General features: G+C 37.4%; 1 protein-coding gene across 1 annotated transcript in view; it reads left to right on the plus strand.

The window, feature by feature from the left end:
• Positions 1-19,498, plus strand: part of PAPPA2 (pappalysin 2) — a 317,270-nt gene that overhangs the window by 160,174 nt on the left and 137,598 nt on the right. Inside the window, exon 11 of the mRNA XM_061383283.1 lies at positions 1,591-1,737. Within this exon, the coding sequence (XP_061239267.1) occupies positions 1,591-1,737 (147 nt within the window). The remainder of the gene's footprint in view (positions 1-1,590; positions 1,738-19,498) is intronic.

The following is a 19,498-nucleotide window of genomic DNA, read 5'->3' on the forward strand; positions in this document are numbered from 1 at the left end:
ATTTAAAATATATATTAAAGATCAAAATATAATTTGATTTAAAAATTATTATTATTAAAGACTTTCTAGAATTAGTACTAAATCAAATCCATAGGCACACAATTTTCCATGAATATCTACCTAAGTAAATAGAAGATCTTCTGAGAGCTTTGAGGACTGACTTCTGTGAATTATAAATACCTAAAAGAAGATTAAGTGAAAAAAGTGAAATTGTTAATTGTTCAGTTGTGTCCGACTCTTTGCAACCCCATGGACTATAGCCCAATGGGCTCCTCTGTCCGTGGGAGGCAAGATACTGGAGTGGGTTGCCATTCCCTCCTCCAGGGATCCTCCCAACCCAGGGATAGAACGTGGTTCTCCTGCCATGCAGGTGGATTCTTTACTGTCTGAGCCATCAGGGAAACCCAAAGATTAAGGGCTTTGGTTTTTGAATGCTATTCTAGATGTTTCCATTGCCAAATATACTCTTCCATGCTTTATAACAATAAGTAATATAGTCATTTTTGACAGAAGTAAGATTTGTTAATAGCTCTCTAGGTATTTTAGGCCAGAGGCAAATCATTGGTTTTTGGCCTTGAGGAGACAGCCCAAGAGACTGAGGAACTAGCCAAGGCTAGTGGTCCAGGTCAAGGAACTCATCAAGGACCTAAGTGTCTCTGAGATTTTGGCTCTTTCCACACTTGACTTGCAGTTTTCTTCCTCAAGCTCATGAGACGACTACTGCCCTCCAGGTGTGAAGTCATTATTCAAGCAGGAAGAAGAGGGAAGGTCAAAGGGAAATAAATGCATGCGAGCTGAGTCTGTTTTTAGTGGCAAAACGGGAGCTGTTCCAGGAATATAGGCGTCTACCAACATCCCATTGTTCAGATCCAGGTCACTTCACCAGCCTTAGCTGTAAGGGACCCTGAGGAGATGAGCATTTATAGCTGGATACACTGTCACCTTGACCAAGATTAGAGTTTGTTAATAAGAAAGAGGGAGGTATGGATATGGACAGCCAGTTAGCCATGCCTGTCTCTCTCCTTTCGCTAATTCTGAAGGCATCTTTCTCAAGCATTCTGATGCCCAGTGGTAGGAAGTTAGGAAAGTTAGGTGATTCTGAGTTAGTAACAGCTCTCTAAAGCGGCTTTTAGTCTAGCTTGTCTGTTTTCCCCAAGTGAAGTGGGAAAATTTTTCTGGAATTTCTCTTTCCTGGTTCCTTTTCCCATCTTAGTGTTTCCTTGACTCGGTTGTCTCACTCCTGGGCCTGTTAAGATCCTTCCTGTTAAGGACAGAATCATCATCTTGAACAGATTTCCCTAACTAATCCTAGGAGCAGTTGTCTGAAATGTGCCAGGAGAATTCGTTGAGCAAGGTCCCTGGACCACCGATGGGCTGTAAGTTGTCATGTGTGTTCTTCCTCCCTGGAAAGTTGGATATTGAGGCTAAGAGAGAGCACTGAGACATTCTACCTTGAGAAAAGTTTTTTGCCAATAATGTCATCATGAGGCATTCAGAAAAAGGAAAACATTGATTTTGAGCTGGGAGTTTCATTATCTTTACTTGTCTCTCACCCTTCATGTCTAATTTTTGGTTGAAATTGCATTTCAGGTTTGCACATCATACCGTCCAGATTTACCAGAGCACCGACCCATAATTGGCTGGTTTCCCTGTGTCCCCAGTGGAAATGGACCTGAAGATGAAGGGAGTAAGCAGCCAAAAGGTAGCCTGCAGAGAGAGGATGAGGTTTGGCTCAAAGTAAGTGACTCAAATGTTTTTTTTTGTGAAAACTGGATAGATTGTGCGTGTGTGTGTGTGTGTGTGTATAAATGATACATTGGAATGTCAGGAAATTTCCTTTTGTCATCTAAAAGTTTTTATGTTTTGAGTTTATTTTCATTTCTTTTTGAATGTTGGACTTTTCTTTATAAGCAATCACACTATCAAAGTGTAATACACATATAGAAAAGTACAAAAATCAGAAAGGATTGATAAATTTTTACAAAGTAATCATCCTCTCTAACCACCACAGAGATCAAAAAACAGAAAATTAACATCACCCCCAAAAGGCTCTGTCATTCTCCCTCTCTTTATACTACAGAGGTATCTACTATTTTTCCATTTATCACCAAAGATTAGTTTTGCCTGTTTGTATTTTATGTGAAAAATTTGACAGTCTGTAGTATTTGTGTCTGATTCTTTCTTACTCAGCATTCTATCTCTGGGATTCATTCAGGCTGCTATACTTAGCAGTAGTGTTCATGTCCACTGCGGAGCAGAATTCCAGTGCATCAATGGGCCATACTTTAATTAATCATAGTAATGAAACTTTCATTTATTTCTAATTTTTCTCTATTGTATATTACAAATAGTTCTGCTATAAACACTTCTGTACATTTCTTTTGGTGAATGTATACAGACAGTTGGGTATATTTGGAACTGCTGCTAAGTCACTTCAGTCGTGTCCGACTCTGTGCAACCGCATAGACGGAAGCCCACCAGGCTTCCCCGTCCCTGGGATTCTCCAGGCAAGAACACTGGAGTGGGTTGCCATTTCCTTCTACAATGCATAAAAGTGAAAAGTGAAAGTGAAGTCGCTCAGTCGTGTCCAACTCTCAGCGACCCCATGGACTGCAGCCTACCAGGCTCCTCCATCCATGGGATTTTCCAGGCAAGAGTACTGGAATGGGGTGCCATTGCCTTCTCCGATATTTGGAACTGCTAGATAGTAATTAGGCAGATGATCAGCTTTAGTAGATAATACCAAATGGTGTTCTACTTGGTTATACTAGTTTATACTCCCAACAGAGGCTTATGAGGCAATTGCTTTATATTTTTACTGATTACTTAGTATTTTAAGTCTTAATTTTAACCATTAAGTATGTAAATGTACCTCCCTATGGTTTCAATTTACATTTACATTTTGACTAATGAAGCTGTAATGTTTATATGTATATCAGCCATTTGTATCGATATATCCTTTTTCCCTCTTTTTTTCTGAAGGGTTTATTCAAGTCTTTTGCTCAATCTTCTATTGGACTGTCATTTTCTTCTTAATTTATATGATTTCTTTACAATTTTTGGAATATATAAATCATATTTCAGTTGTATATTATTTAATATTTTCCAGCATTTCATGGCTTACTTTTTTTTTTTTTTTACTCTTAGTGGTGTATTTGATGAAGAGTTCTAAATTTTACCACAATCCAATTTATTTTTCTTTTTCTTTATGGTTAGTGCTAATCGTGTACTATATTAAGAAGTCTTTGCTTACCACAAGACATACTTTCCTATGTTATCTTCTAGAAACGTTATTGTTTCACCTTTTATATATAGATCTACAATCCTCTGGAATTTTTACATATTGTGTGAGGTAGGGATCAAGATTTTTTCCCCCTAGAACTAGAACCACCATTGAAAGTGAAAATGTTAGTTGCTCAGTCATGTCTGATTCTTGTGACCCTATGGACTGTAGCCCACCAGGCTCTTCTGTCCATGGAATTCTCCAGGCAAGAATCCTGGAGTGGGTAGCCATTTTCTTCTCTAGGGATCTTCCTGACCCAGGGATCAAACCTGGGTCTCCTGCATTACAAGCAGATTCTTTACCATCTGAGCCACCAAAATAACAACTTGAAGGCAATGTATAATCCTTTGCCAATAGTTTTGGATACTTTTTGTGAATATATTAAGTGTTTTTTCTTTTATATTCATTAGAGCTTGGTCCCTACATTAAAAAAGAAAAATGTTACTATCTTGTCAGGTTTATGATGAAGGCCAGGTTTGACTCCTAGAGTAAGTTTCCTTTATTCCCCAGTTTTCTGAAATATTTTGTGAAAGGTTGGTGTTAAATTTTCGTGAACTTCATCAGTAAAGCTATCTGAGTCTGGTATTTTCTTTGAGGAAAATATTTAAATATATGTTAAAATCTTAAACCAAATATTGCAGAATTGGGGCTTTCTATTTCTTCTTAGGTTAACTTTGGAAGAAGTTATTTTTTTTTTCCAAATAATTTGTCCATTTTTTTCCTAAAATTTTGAATTTGTTGGCATTAAGTTTTTCATAATGCTCTCTTATTTTGTATATTTCTATACTCCCTAGGACTTTTTTTAGTTATTCTATGGCTAATTTTTGGCTTCTCTCTTTTATTTTTTTGCTTAGTATTGCTAAAGACTTAACAGTTACATTAATCTTTCATTAATGTTTTTATAGAACCAAAGATTATACATGTGTGTATATATGTATGCTTATATATATATATACATATATACATAAATATACATATGTAAACATAAAAGGAAGGAAATAATGAAAGTAGCATACATGTGTGCTCTTATTTTCATTATTGCCTCTTTTTATGTTTACATTTAATTTGCTCTTGAGATGATGCTTAGATCATTAATTTTTAGCTTCTTTATTTTTAAAATATAAACATTAAGGTGGCAAATTTCTTTCTAAATGTGACTTTTGCAACATATTACATTTCATATGTGTTATTTCTATTATCATTCAGTTCAAACATATTTTCTAATTTTTATTTGATTACTTTTTTGATCCCTGAGTTATATATAAATATGCTGATGAATGTCCAAATATTTGTTTGGAAATTATTTATTTTTTGTTTTTGATTTATAGCTAGAGTCTTCTGTGCTTAAAGATTATATTTGGTATGATGTCAAGCCTTTTTAATTTGTTGACCTTTGAATTATGGAAAAACATATGGTTAATTGGGCTTCCCTGGTGGCTCAGTGGTAAAGAATCTGCCTGCCAAATAGGAGATGCAGGTTCGATCCCAGGTTTGGGAAGATCCCCGGAGAAGGAAATGGCCACCTTCTCCAGTATTCCTGCCTGGAAAATCCCATGGATAGAGGAGCCTGGCAGGTTACTGTCCATAGGGTAACAAAAGAATTAGATACAACTTACTGACTAAACAACAACAATATGGTTAATATTGATAAATATTACATGTACTTTGAAAGAAATATGTAGTCTGAAATAGTTGGATATAGCATTCTATATATTTAACATAGATCAAGTTCATCCATCATGTTGTTAAAATTTCCCATATTGTATATTTTCCTTGATACTCTTTCCACCAGTTACTGAGATACATGTGTTAGACTTTCTTACCATAATCTTAAATTTGCCTGTTTCTCTTTTATTTTTGCCAGTGGTTGATCTACGCATTGATTTATTTACATTTTGAGACTATTATTAAATATTCAGGCAATTCTCACTTTGTAGCGTGGAAACACAAAATGACCATGTATCCTAAAACTGTACAAAGCAAGCTAAATAACCAATGGTGAAAATTACAATTGTTACATGATATGTTTGTCACAACATTAAAAACTTTTATTTTTAGAAGTATATGTGAAATAAAATGAAAAAATAGTAAAATTTAACTCATAATTTAAAACATTACAGAGAATTAGTGTTTCATTTCTTTGTAAAATAAACTTACAAGCATAGTTTTAACAATTCTTGCCTTTTTTTGCATCATATGACTTATATTACAAAGCAAGCAATTTTTCTATGCCATTGTGAATTGTAATATTCCTTTCCAAGTTTGATTATCTTCTAATACTTTATGGTACTTTACACTTTCAATGTTATGAAACGTCTCTGAGAGTTCTTTTGATATGAATTTTTTCTTGGCATCATTTCCTCTGGGACATCTTTATCCTTTTTGTCACAACCACTTTACTCCTTTTTGCTGATAATTTCATTTTCACTAAGTTCCTCTGGCTGCAAATACAGAGTCTCTCAAATGGCAGCAGCAGCAGCATTCCCATACCCAATTATTTCATCTATAATTCTATTTACCTTTCATTCAAATTTCACCTGCAGCATTATAATTTTTTATTTCTTTGCCACACTTTCATCTTTCCTAGAGATCCCTTCTTTTGATTATCCATTTTTGTAAAATGTCATGTGGGTAATATGTCGGTGGGAGATGAGACAATGCAGCTGCACATTTTTCTGTCTCTGTGTGAACAAAATAACAGGTACACAGGGACCAATCAATGACAATTTGAATGAAGAGATGTAATTGGTCACTTTATCATGATTCTCATTGGTTATTTATATGGTGATTTATATGGTGATACGGAAGGACTATTCATGGAGTTTACACTTTCTGCAGTTACAATTAATACTTTTTGCTAGTTGAAATTTGAATCACATTATCTGGTATTATATACCTAAATTGTGATAACTGATATTTGTGTATACGGAAACTACATAAAATGAAACTACTGCCAGTAGATGATTTTAGAACTTACTGTATCTTTCCCATTCTGTTGTTTTCCTCTATTTCTTTGCACTGATCCCTGAGGAAGGCTTTCTTATCTCTCCTTGCTATTCTTTGGAACTCTGCATTCAGATGCTTATATCTTTCCTTTTCTCCTTTGCTTTTCACTTCTCTTCTTTTCTCAGCTATTTGTAAGACCTCCTTAGACAGCCATTTTGCTTTTTTGCATTTCTTTTCCATGGGGATGATCTTGATCCCTGTCTCCTGTACAATGTCACAAACTTCCGTCCATAGTTCATCAGGCACTCTGTCTATCAGATCTAGTCCCTTAAATCTGTTTCTCACTTGCACTGTATAATCATAAGGGATTTGATTTAGGTCATACCTGAATGGTCTAGTGGTTTTCCCCACTGTCTTCAATTTAAGTCTGAATTTGGCAATAAGGAGTTGATGATCTGAGCCACAGTCAGCTCCCGGTCTTGTTTTTGCTGACTGTATAGAGCTTCTCCATCTTTGGCTGCAAAGAATATAATCAGTCTGATTTCAGTGTTGACCATCTGGTGATGTCCATGTGTAGAGTCTTCTCTTGTGTTGTTGGAAGACAGTGTTTGCTATGACCAGTGCATTCTCTTGGCAGAACTCTATTAGCCTTTGCCTTGCTTCATGCCATACTCAAAGGCCAAATTTGCCTGTTACTCCAGGTATTTCTTGACTTCTTACTTTTGCATTACAGTCCCCTACAATGAAAAGGACATCTTTTGGGGGTGTTAGTTCTAGAAGGTCTTGTAGGTCTTCATAGGACCATCAACTTCAGCTTCTTCAGCATTACTGATTGGGACATAGGCTTGGATTACCATGGTATTGAATAGTTTGCCTTGGAAACGAACAGAGATCATTCTGTCATTTTTGAGATTGCCTCCAAGTACTGCATTTCGGACTCTTTTCTTGACCATGATGGCTACTCCATTTCTTCTTAGGGATTCCTGCCCACAATAGTAGATATAATTGTCATCTGAGTTAAATACACCCATTCCAGTCCATTTTAGTTCGCTGATTCCTGGAATGTTGACATTCACTCTTGCCATCTCCTGTTTGACCACTTCCAATTTGCCTTGCTTTCATGGACCTGACATTCTAGGTTCCTATGCAATATTGCTCTTTACAGCATTGGGCCTTGCTTCTATCACCAGTCACATCCACAACTGGGTATTGTTTTTGCTTTGGCTCCATCCCTTTATTCTTTCTGGAGTTATTTCTCCATGGATCTCCAGTAGCATATTGAGCACCTACCAACCCGGGGAGTTCCTCTTTCAGTATCCTATCATTTTGCCCTTTCATACTGTTCATGGGGTTCTCAAGGCAAGACTACTGAAGTAGTTTGCCATTCCTTTCTCCAGTGGACCACATTCTGTCAGACCTCTCCACCATGACCTGCCCATCTTGGGTGGCCCCACATGGCATGACTTAGTTTCATTGAGTTAGACAAGGCTGTGGTCCATGTGATCAGATTGGCTAGTTTTCTGTGATTGTGGTTTCAGTGTGTCTGCCCTCTGATGCTGTCTCACAACACCTACCGTCCTACTTGGGTTTCTCTTACCTTGGATAAGGGGTATCTCCTCACTGCCACCCCTCCTGACCTTGAACGTGGAGTAGCTCCTTTCAGCCCTCCTGCGCCTATGCAGCAGCAGCTCTTTGGACGTGGGGTTGCTCCTATGGTACGGACCTAACAGAAGCAGAAGATATTAAGAAGAGGTGGCAAGAATACACAGAAGAACTGTACAAAAAAATCCTCACGACCAAGATAATCATGATGGTGTGGTCACTGACCTAGAGCCAGACATCTTGGAATGTGAAGTCAAGTGGGCCTTAGAAAGCATCACTACGAACAAGCTAGTGGAGGTGATAGAATTCCAGTTGAGCTATTCCAAATCCTGAAAGATGATGCTGTGAATGTGCTGCACTCAATATGCCAGCAAATTTGGAAAACTCAGCAGTGGCCATGGGATTGGAGAAGGTCAGTTTTCATTCCAATCCCAAAGAAGGGCAATGCCAAAGAATGCTCAAACTACCGCACAATTGCACTCATCTCACACGCTAGTAAAGTAATGCTCAAAATTCTCCAAGCTAGGCTTCAGCAATATGTGAACCATGAACTTCCAGATGTTCAAGCTGGTTTTAGAAAAGGCAGAGGAACTGGAGAACAAATTGCCAACATCCACTGGATCATCAAAAAAGCAAGAGAGTGCCAGAGAAACATCTATTTCTGCTTTATTGATTAGGCCAAGGCCTTTGACTGTGTGGATCACAATAAACTGTGGAAAACTCTGAAAGAGATGGGAATACCAGACCACCGGACCTGCCTCTTGAGAAACCTGTATGCAGGTCGGGAAGCAACAGTTAGAACTGGACATGGAACAACAGACTGGTTCCAAATAGGAAAATGAGTATGTCAAGGCTGTATATTGTCACCCTGCTTATTTAACGTCTATGCAGAGTACATCATGAGAAATGCTGGGCTGGAAGAAACACAAGCTGGAATCAAGATTGCCATGAGAAATCTCAATAACCTCAGATATGCAGATGACACCACCCTTATGGCAGAAAGTGAAGAGGAACTCAAAAGCCTCTTGATGAAAGTGAAAGAGGATAGTGAAAAAGTTGGCTTAAAGCTCAACATTCAGAAAACGAAGATCATGGCATCTGGTCCCATCACTTCATGGGAAACAGATGGGGAAACAGTGGAAACAATGTCACACTTCATTTTTGCGGGCTCCAAAATCACTGCAGATGGTGATTGCAGCCATGAAATTAAAAGACACGTGCTCCTTGGAAGGAAAGTTATGACCAACCTAGATAGCATATTGAAAAGCAGAGACATTACTTTGCCAACAAAGGTCCATCTAGTCAAGGCTATGGTTTTTCCAGTGGTCATGTATGGATGTGAGAGTTGGACTGCGAAGAAAGCTGAGTGCCAAAGAATTGATACTTTTGAACTGTGGTGTTGGTGAAGACTCTTCAGAGTCCCTTGGACTGCAAGGAGATACATCCAGTCCATTCTAAAGGAGATCAATCCTGGGTGTTCATTGGAAGGACTGATGCTAAAACTGAAACTCCAATACTTTGGCTACCTCATGTGAAGAGTTGACTCATTGGAAAAGACTCTGATGCTGGGAGGGACTGGGGGCAGGAGGAGAATGGGACGACAGAGGATGAGATGGCTGGATGGCATCACCGACTTGATGGACATGAGTCTGAGTGAACTCTGGGAGTTGATGATGGACAGGGAGGCCTGGCGTGCTGCAATTCATGGGGTTGCAAAGAGTTGGACACGACTGAGTGACTGAACTGAACTGAACTATATCTTCCTTGTGGATTATCTCTTTTAACACTAAGAAATGTCTATCTCTAAGAATATTTCTTGCTGCACTATAAACTTTGTATAATATTAGTATAGATATGTCTTTTTTTGTTTGCATATTGTTTACTCTTCTATTACTTTTAATCCTTCTGTGCAATTATATTTAATATACTTTGTTTGAAATCAACATATCTTTATATATATGTAAATAATATAAATAAATCTAAGAAACCGCTATATATATAAATCTAAAATTCTTTTTTTTCCAATTGTAGTATTTAGTCCAGTTACATTTAATGTAATTAATGATGCTTCCCTGGTGACTCAGTGGTAAAGAATCTGCCTGCCAGTGCAGGAATGCAGGAGATGTGGATTTGATCCCTGGATCAGGAAGGTCCCTTGGAAGGAAATGGCAGCCCACTCTAATAATCTTGCCTGGGAAATCCCATGGACAGAGGAGCTTGGCAAGCTACAGTGTGTGGGGTCACAAAAGAGTCAAAAACAATTTAGCAACTAAGCAGTTTTATATTTACCAGGGAATCATTTGTTTCTCACTTTTCCCTCGTACTCTGTTTTTTTCTATTTCTTGCCCTTTTTAGATTAAATCATTTCAGTTCAGTCACTCAGTCATGTCCAACTCTTTGCAACCCCATGGACTGCAGCACGCCAGGCTTCTCTGTCCATCACCAACTCCCTGAGCTTGCTCAGACCCACGTCCATCGAGTCGGTGATGCCATCCAACCATGTCATCCTCTGTCGTCCCCTTCTCCTCCTACCTTCAATCTTTCCCAGCATCAGGGTCTTTTCCAATGAGTCAGTTCTTCACATCAGGTGGCCAAAATACGAGTTTCAGCTTCAGCATCAGTCCTTCCAATGAATATTCAGGACTTATTTCCTTTAGAATGGACTGGTTGGATGTCCTTGCAGTCCAAGGGACTCTCAAAAGTCTTCTCCAACACAACAGTTCAAAAGCATCAATTCTTTGGCGCTCAGTTCAGTTCAGTTCAGTCACTCAGTCATGTCCAACTCTTTGTGACCCCATGGACTGCAGCACGCCAGGCCTCCCTATCCATCACCAACTCCTGGAATCCACCCAATCCCATGTCCATCGAGTCAGTGATGTCATCCAACCATCTCATCCTCTGTTGTCCCCTTCTCCTCCTGCCCTCAATCTTTCCCAGCATCAGGGTCTTTTCCAATGAGTCAGCTCTTCACATGAGGTGGGCAAAGTATTGGAGTTTCAGCTTCAACATCAGTCCGTCCAATACTCTCACATCCATACATGATTACTGGAAAAACCATGGCTTTGACTAGATGGAACTTTGTCAGCAAATATTGTCTCTGCTTTTGAATATGCTGTCTAGGTTGGTCGTGGCTTTTCCTCCAAGGAGCAAGCATCTTTTATTTTCATGGCTGCAATCACCATCTGCAGTGATTTTGGAGCCCAAGAAAATACAGTCTGTCACTTCTCCATTGTTTCCCCATCTATTTCCCATGAAGTGATGGGACCGGATGCCATGATCCTTGTTTTTTAAATGTTGAGTTTTAAGCCAGCTTTTTCACTCTCCTCTTTCACTTTCAACAATAGACTCTTTAGTTCTTTGCTTTCTGCCATGAGGGTGGTGTTATCTGCATATCTGGGGTTATTGATATTTCTCATGGCAATCTTAATTCCAGCTTGTGCTTCATCCAGCCTGGCATTCCGCATGATGTACTTTGCATATAAGTTACATAAGCATGGTGACAATATACAGCCTTGACATACGCCTTTCCCAATGCCCTCCTTTTTGAGCCCTTAGATTAAATAAGTGTTTTTATTATTTTATTTTCCATTCTATCAATTTGTTGATAGAGAATACTTTTATTCTCTATCTTTGTTACCCTATAGATAACAAGCTGTGTACTTAACTGGTTAGAGTCTACTATGAATTAGTATTCTCACAATTTCATAATCAATAAGTAACTTAGAATGCTTTGTCTCTATTTTCTGTTTCCTGGCTTTTTAAAGATAAAATGATTTAATATCACCTAACATTGACCTTCTCCAGTGTTCTTTGGTCCTTTCTGTATTTCTATGCTTTTCACTTTTATTTAGCTTGAAGAAATTCATTTATTATTATTTTTAATGTGAATCTTCTGGCAGTGAATTCTTATGGTTTTTGTATAGCTGAAAATATCCTTGACATTTATTTTCAAAGTATATCTTTGCCTGGTATAAAATTCTAGGTGGCCAGTTGTAGTTTTCACTGGTTTAAAGATGTTATTTTGTTGCCTTTTTACCTACATACTTTCTCTGGAAATTTAGCTGAACATTTGATATATATTACCTTGAAGGCAATGTCTTTTATTCTCTGGTGCTTTTAACATAATCTTCTTATATTTTGTCTTCAACAGTTTTACTGTAATATTCCTAAGTCTGTTTTTCTTTGCATATATCTGGCGAAGAGTTTATCAAGCTTCTTGAATCTATAGCTTAATGTCCTTGCTTGCTCTTTCGTTTTTTGAACACCAAATTACTTTCTGCTGTATATTGTTTGTTCCTTTTTTCTTTGTTCTATTTTCCATTCCTTTTGTTCCCCATGCCGAAGCCTGGTTATTTTATGCTGACATACCTTCTGTTTCATTAAACCCAACTTTCACTCCATACAATCAGTTGTTCAACTATTATTAATTTCAGTCATTTAATTCTAGAACACCTATTTAATTTTTCCTACAGGCTCTCATTTTCTTTGAAATTCTCCATTCTGTTGTCTATTGTATACTAATAGACTGTTGTCTAAAATATACTAATCACAATTATTTTAAAACCTGTGTTTGATAATAGTAATGTATTGGTGACTGGAGGTCTGTTCATGTTAGTTTTTTTTCTTAATTTTCATTCATTTAGGCATATCTACTATCTTACTGAACAGTGTCTTAATTGAATATCAGACACTGAAAAAATACATAGGCTCTAGCTAATAGTATCTTCCCTTTAAGATGATTTTCTTTAAGAAAATGTATAATAAGATTTGGGAAACAGCACCTTAATTTAATCAGTTCTTAAGTTGACTCAACCTGTGCTTCTGTATTAATGAGCCCTGACACATTTCATATTTCCTTTTCTGCTAAGGCCCATCCCTTCAAGGGTCTCAACTAAAACTTTGGATTGAGCCTTCCCTCTTGATAGTTTCTGAAGCACAATTTCTATTTCCTCAGCACTATGTGCCTGTTTTTTGGCCTTTAATCTGCCTGCTTCTTATATTCTTAATCTTCATAGCTTAGAATTTGAAAAATACCTCAGTGGCAATAGTGGCACGGAATGTTAGGTTACCTTCAATGTGATTTCTTTTTGAGTCTCTTCAGTCCTGACTGCCTTAATTGCTCTCAAATGCTTTCAAACTTTCTTTTTTACTTTATTCATATTTTAAAACTGTTCTTACCAAGAGTATGTGTTTTGCTATATGTTACTTCATTGTAATTGGAAGCAAAAATCTACAACTGGAATTTTATTAATGTATAATAGTTAGCTACCATATGTATTTTAGGTTTGCACTCTGTTATTACAAGTGATATAAGAGTAATAATACTTGTATAACAAAAAAGTAACTAATATCATTGAAAATTAATATATAAAAGCTATTTTAAAAATTTAGTTTTCACAAATTCACATAATACCAAATAAATGAGAAAGTGATTTTTTAAAATAATCTGATTAAGGTTTTTTCAAAGTTCTTTTGAGGACTGAAAGATTTTTGATTCTTCATTATTTCTTTAATCTCACTTTAATCTTTATTTGATATACAAATATGATTTGTATTCTGTGGATCAGAGACAAATTTATTACAGTGAGAAACAACTGTACTGGAAAATATTAGCCTTGAAAATGCCTTTCCAAAATCTTTCCTTGCTACTTGCCTAACAATTTCTTTCATTTTAGTACATATTTACTAAGGTAGCTTGTCTCTTTTAGTTTTCCTTATCATTATTTCCTTACATCTTGGGTCAATAGACAAAATTATGAGATCTCTTACATAGCATAAAATGTAGATTATTTTTATTATTTACAATAATAAGTACACTTTAAGGCCACTCATAGTTTACAATGTACATTCTCACACACACTTTTATTTGAACCCCTTAATAGTCCTATGAGTTTGGCAAAGTAATTGTTTTCCTGTTTTATAGATGGGGGAAATCAGAATCAAATACTCAGAGTGCTTTTTCCTACATCACCCAAGAATAAAAGAGTAAATCTGAAGTTCAGACTCATGCCTCTTGATCTAATCCCATGTTTATTTCTTTGCACTACGTTGCATCATTCAATCAACATTCATTAGGTACCTGTGATATGCCAAACCCATAAATAATCACTGGGAATAAACAGGGAAATATGACATGAGCAAGAAAACAAGTTAAAACATATGTGGACTTGGAAGAAAAGGTTCCCTTTTTTCTTTTGTTGGATTTCTTCTAAATTCTTCAAAGACAATATCTGTGGATCTAGTTCACAGGATTTATTAAGTGCATATTGTAAACTCTAGGTGCCATTAGGGAATAGAGAAAGAAACAGAAGGCATGATCCTTCTCAGAAAGTCCTTTGACACTAAGCAATATAGACAACCAATGAAGCAATCTGAAAAGCAAGTATCCAGTGAATTACTTGTTGTTTGGCTTTACATGGAGCCCATCATCATATGCAAACCTCACATGTTCATGTTTATTTTCATTGCTGTTATAAAATCAAAAGTTAAGAATGGCCTCATTCAGGCTAGACTGGTTAGCATTCCTAATAGAAGCCATCAGGTGGTTGGTCATAGTATCTGAAATACTAGGGTTCTCCACATTGGTTATAAATTATGGACCACTGCCTGGAAACCCTCGCTACATAAAACCTAAAGCCTGTTACCATGATTTCCTTCTTTTCTTTGAGTTTAACTAGCCAGACTCTCGGAGAAGGCAATGGCACCCCACTGCAGTACTCTTGCCTGGAAAATCCCATGGATGGAGGAGCCTGGTGGGCTGCAGTCCATGGGGTCACTGGGAGTTGGACACGACCGAGCTACTTCACTTTCACTTTTCACTTTCATGCATTGGAGAAGGAAATGGCAACCCACTCCAGTGTTCTTGCCTGGAGAATCCCAGGGACGGGGGAGCCTGGTGGGCTGCCGTCTCTGGGGTCGCACAGAGTCGGACACGACTGAAGCAACTTAGCAGCAGCAGCAGCAGCCAAACTCTGCATATGAATCCTCAACAGAAATGTAGCGTATATTTAATTGATTGGATTTCAAAGATGAGAATCCATAAAACTAGGCTTTAAGAGCATAAAAAGTGACACATTTATTGTGATTTAATCTTTTCCAGATATCTTATTATCAATTCTTATACAAATTTTTATCAGAGATATGAGTTTTCTGATTCTAAAAATGATTATCTGAAAACTGAGAGATGCTAAGCATTTCAGATAACACAGCAGAGGTACAGATAGAATTCAAATTCAAATCCAGCTTATTTCAAAGTCCATGATTTTTCTTCTATACCAGGAGTTGGGAAATATTTTCTTTGAAGAGCCAGGTAACAAATATTTTAGGGTTTGTGGGCCATTTGGTCTCTGTCACAGTTATAGCTTCCCAGGTGGCACTAGCGGTAAAGAACCCACCTGCCAATGCAGAAGATGTAAGAGATGCAGGTTTGATTTCTGGGTTGGGAAGATCCCCCGGAGGAGGGCATGGCAGTCAACTCCAGTATTCTTGCCTGGAGAAGCCCATGGATGGAGGAGCCCGGTGGGCTACGGTCCATAGGGTCGCACAGAGTCAGACATGACTGAAGTGACTTAACACACAGTTACTTAACACTGCTGTTACAGAGTGAAAGTAGCATAGACAATACAGAAAGGAATGAGCATGGTTGTGCTATAATAAAATCATATTTATGAACACAAAAATTTCAATTTCATATAATTTTCACAATATTCACATTATTTTTCTTTGAATTGTTTTTCAACCATTTCAAAATGCAAAAGTCATTCTTAGCTCACAGACCATAAAAAACAGGCAATGGGTCAGTTTTGGCCCATGGGCTATAGAGTCTGACCTCTGCTGTATTTCTAGTTTCCAGTCCACTACCTAAAATGAACAGAATATTGTATTGTAGAGGGATTCGATGAGGAATGAATCTTCACCCTTAAGGTACATACTCCTCAGCGATCACATTTATGCAATACTGCAGAAGACAAAATGCTATGCTACAAATATTGTTAAGTGTAAAATAGACTCAAAAGGACCTGGTGATTGTTTGGACATAGAGAGACAGAGATAGCTTTGTCTCAAATGGAATTTCCCCATTCATCTAATCTTCCACACCCCTCTATACCCCTCCCCACCCACACACATATACACATTCTACGAGTTAGAAATTTTAGTCATAACAGATTGCTTTCAGTGCTAGAAAACACCAAAGTTTTTATATTTCCCTAGCCTTTCAGGTAAGGAGTTCATGTTTTTTCTTCTTGGTAAGTGCTTTCTCCACTTGGACTTTCCAAAAAACACATACTAATCTTCTAAGATTTAGCTCAAGGATTACTTCTATTATAAGGCCTAGACTTTTCTGAATTTTTCTCCCAAACCCTACATAGTATGTGTAATTAATCTCTTCCTCCTCTGTGCTTCCTCAATAAACATTTCTGTCACAGTTCCTATATACTTGCAAATAATCCATAGTTCAAAGAAGACTTTATAGGGAAATTAGAAAATATTTTGAGTTGAATGAAAATAATATGTCAAATTTTATGGGATGCAATTAAAGCAATGTTAAAGGGAAATTTATAGCTTTAAATGTCTATGTTTGGCGGGAGTAGCGGGGTGAGGAGGTAGTTAGGGTTGAGGGAAAGCATTATTAAGGGCTTCCCCAGTGGTTCAGATGGTAAAGAATCTGCCTGGAATGCAAAAGACTTAGGTTCAATCCCTGGGTTGGGAAGATCCCCTGGAGAAGAGAATGGCTACGCAATCTACTATTTTTGCCTGGAGAATTCCATGGACAGAGGAGCCTGGCAGGGTAAGGTCCATGGAGTCACAAAGAGTCAGATGCAACTGAGTAACTAAGACTTCTACTTTTTTCAAGCATTATAAAATCAATAATCAATTTTCACCTGAAGTAATTGGAAAAAGAGCAAATAAAAACCAAAGTAAAAATAAAAAGGAAATAACAAAGAGCAAAAGTCAGTCAAGTAGGAAAAAAAAATTCCTGTATCATCACTGTTATTTTATTTTCTCTAGAAATAGCAGCAGTGCAATTAGACTTTTAGTTTTACACTTTATGAGATATAAAATAAACGAAGTATAAAACATGAAAAAAAGACTTAAAATTTAAATCATTTTCTCATAAACTGAATTAACATCTAAAGAGAAAAACAACCTGAAAATTATTTCACTTATCTATTTGTTTTATAGTTTTGCCTCTTAAAATTTAGTTTTTAACATATTTAAAATTCATTTTCATATGCAGAATATGATAGAGTCCCATTTTGTTTTCTAAATACAATAAGCCAGTTTTTCTAATTCTATCCATTAAAACTTTAATCCTTAGCCTGATAATTTGTGGCACTACATTAACTATATACTAGTTTCTGGAATATTCAAGAGACAGTTTTTAAACACTCTGTTCTATTCCATTGATCTATTTTTCTACTCCTTACACTAGCAATACAATACACTGTTTCTCTTACTATAACTTTTTACTATGTAAAACATTTCTGGTGGAGCATATCCTCCCCCCTTTCCAATTTTTGTACATCTTTTTCAAAATTGAGTTCCAAAGAATAGCAAGAAGAGATAAGAAAGCCTTTTTCAGCGATCAATGCAAAGAAATAGAGGAAAACAACAGAATGGGAAAGACTAGAGATCTCTTCAAGAAAATCAGAGATACCAAAGGAACATTTCATGCAAAGATGGGCTTGATAAAGGACAGAAATGGTATGGACCTAACAGAAGCAGAAGATATTAAGAAGAGGTGGCAAGAATACACAGAAGAACTATACAAAAAGATCTTCATCACCAAGATAATCACGATGGTGTGATCACTCACCTAGATCCAGACATCCTGGAATGTGAAGTCAAGTGGGCCTTAGAAAGCATCACTACGAACAAAGCTAGTGGAGGTGATAGAATTCCAGTTGAGCTATTCCAAATCCTGAGAGATGATGCTGTGAAAGTGCTGCACTCAATATGCCAGCAAATTTGGAAAATTCAGCAGTGGCCACAGGACTGGAAAAGGTCAGTTTTCATTCCAATCCCAAAGAAGGGCAATGCCAAAGAATGCTCAAACTACCGCACAATTGCACTCATCTCACACGCTAGTAAAGTAATGCTCAAAATTCTCCAAGCCAGGCTTCAGCAATATGTGAACCGTGAACTTCCAGATGTTCAAGCTGGTTTTAGAAAAGGCAGAGGAACCAGAGATCTAATTGCCAACATCCGCTGGATCATGGAAAAACATCTATTTCCAGAAAAACATCTATTTCTCCTTTATTGACTATGCTAAAGCCTTTGACTGTGTGGGTCACAATAAACTGTGGAAAATTCTGAAAGAGATGGGAATACCAGACCACTGGACCTGCCTCTTGAGAAACCTGTATGCAGGTCAGGAAGCAACAGTTAGAACTGGACATGGAACAACAGACTGGTTCCAAATAGGAAAAGGAGTATGTCAAGGCTATATATTGTCACCCTGTTTATTTAACTTATATGCAGAGTACATCATGAGAAACGCTGGGCTGGAAGAAACACAAGCTGGAATCAAGATTGCCAGGAGAAATCTCAATAACCTCAGATATGCAGATGACACCACCCTTATGGCAGAAAGTGAAGAGGAACTCAAAAGCCTCTTGATGAAAGTGAAAGAGGATAGTGAAAAAGTTGGCTTAAAGCTCAACATTCAGAAAACTAAGATCATGGCATCTGGTCCCATCACTTCATGGGAAATAGATGGGGAAACAGTGGAAACAGTGGCTGACTTTATTCTTTTGGGCTCGAAAATTACTGCAAATGGTGATTGCAGCCATGAAATTAAAAGACGCTTATTCCTTGGAAGGAAAGTTATGGTCAACCTAGATAGCATATTCAAAAGCAGAGACATTACTTTGCCAACAAAGGTCCATCTAGTCAAGGCTATGGTTTTTCCTGTGGTCATGTATGGATGTGAGAGTTGGACTGTGAAGAAGGCTGAGCGCCGAAGAATTGATGCTTTTGAACTGTGGAGTTGGAGAAGACTCTTGAGAGTCCCTTGGACTGCAAGGACATCCAACCAGTCCATTCTGAAGGAGATCAGCCCTGGGATTTCTTTGGAAGGAATGATGCTAAAACTGAAACTCCAGGACTTTGGCCACCTCATGCGAAGGGTTGACTCATTGGAAAAGACTCTGATGCTGGGAGGGATTGGGGGCAGGAGGAGAAGGGGACGACAGAGGATGAGATGGCTGGATGGCATCACTGACTCGATGGACGTGAGTCAGTGAACTCCGGGATTTGGTGATGGACAGGGAGGCCTGGAGTGCTGCGATTCATGGGGTCACAAAGAGTCGGACACGACTGAGCGACTGATCTGATCTGATTCACTTATTTCATATTATTCACTTATTTCACATTATTCACTTATTTTCCAATTTTATAATAAGCTTTGGATAGTTTCTTCTACTTCTTGAAAAGCATACTGGTACATATGAGCTGAATTTAATCAAACACTTGATTTTCACTGTTTAATATTATCTTGTGATTTCTCTTCTTTGATCCATCATTATGTTGAATTACATTGATGGATTTCTTTTTTAAGATATCAAATCATATTTGCCTTTGTGGAGTGAACTTGCTTGTTTATTATATATAATATTTGAGCATACTCTTGGATTTTATTGATTTTTAATCTTGGATTCTTACTTT

The sequence above is a fragment of the Bos javanicus genome, chromosome 16, assembly GCF_032452875.1.
Source record: "Bos javanicus breed banteng chromosome 16, ARS-OSU_banteng_1.0, whole genome shotgun sequence".
Taxonomy (NCBI): Eukaryota; Metazoa; Chordata; class Mammalia; order Artiodactyla; family Bovidae; genus Bos; species Bos javanicus.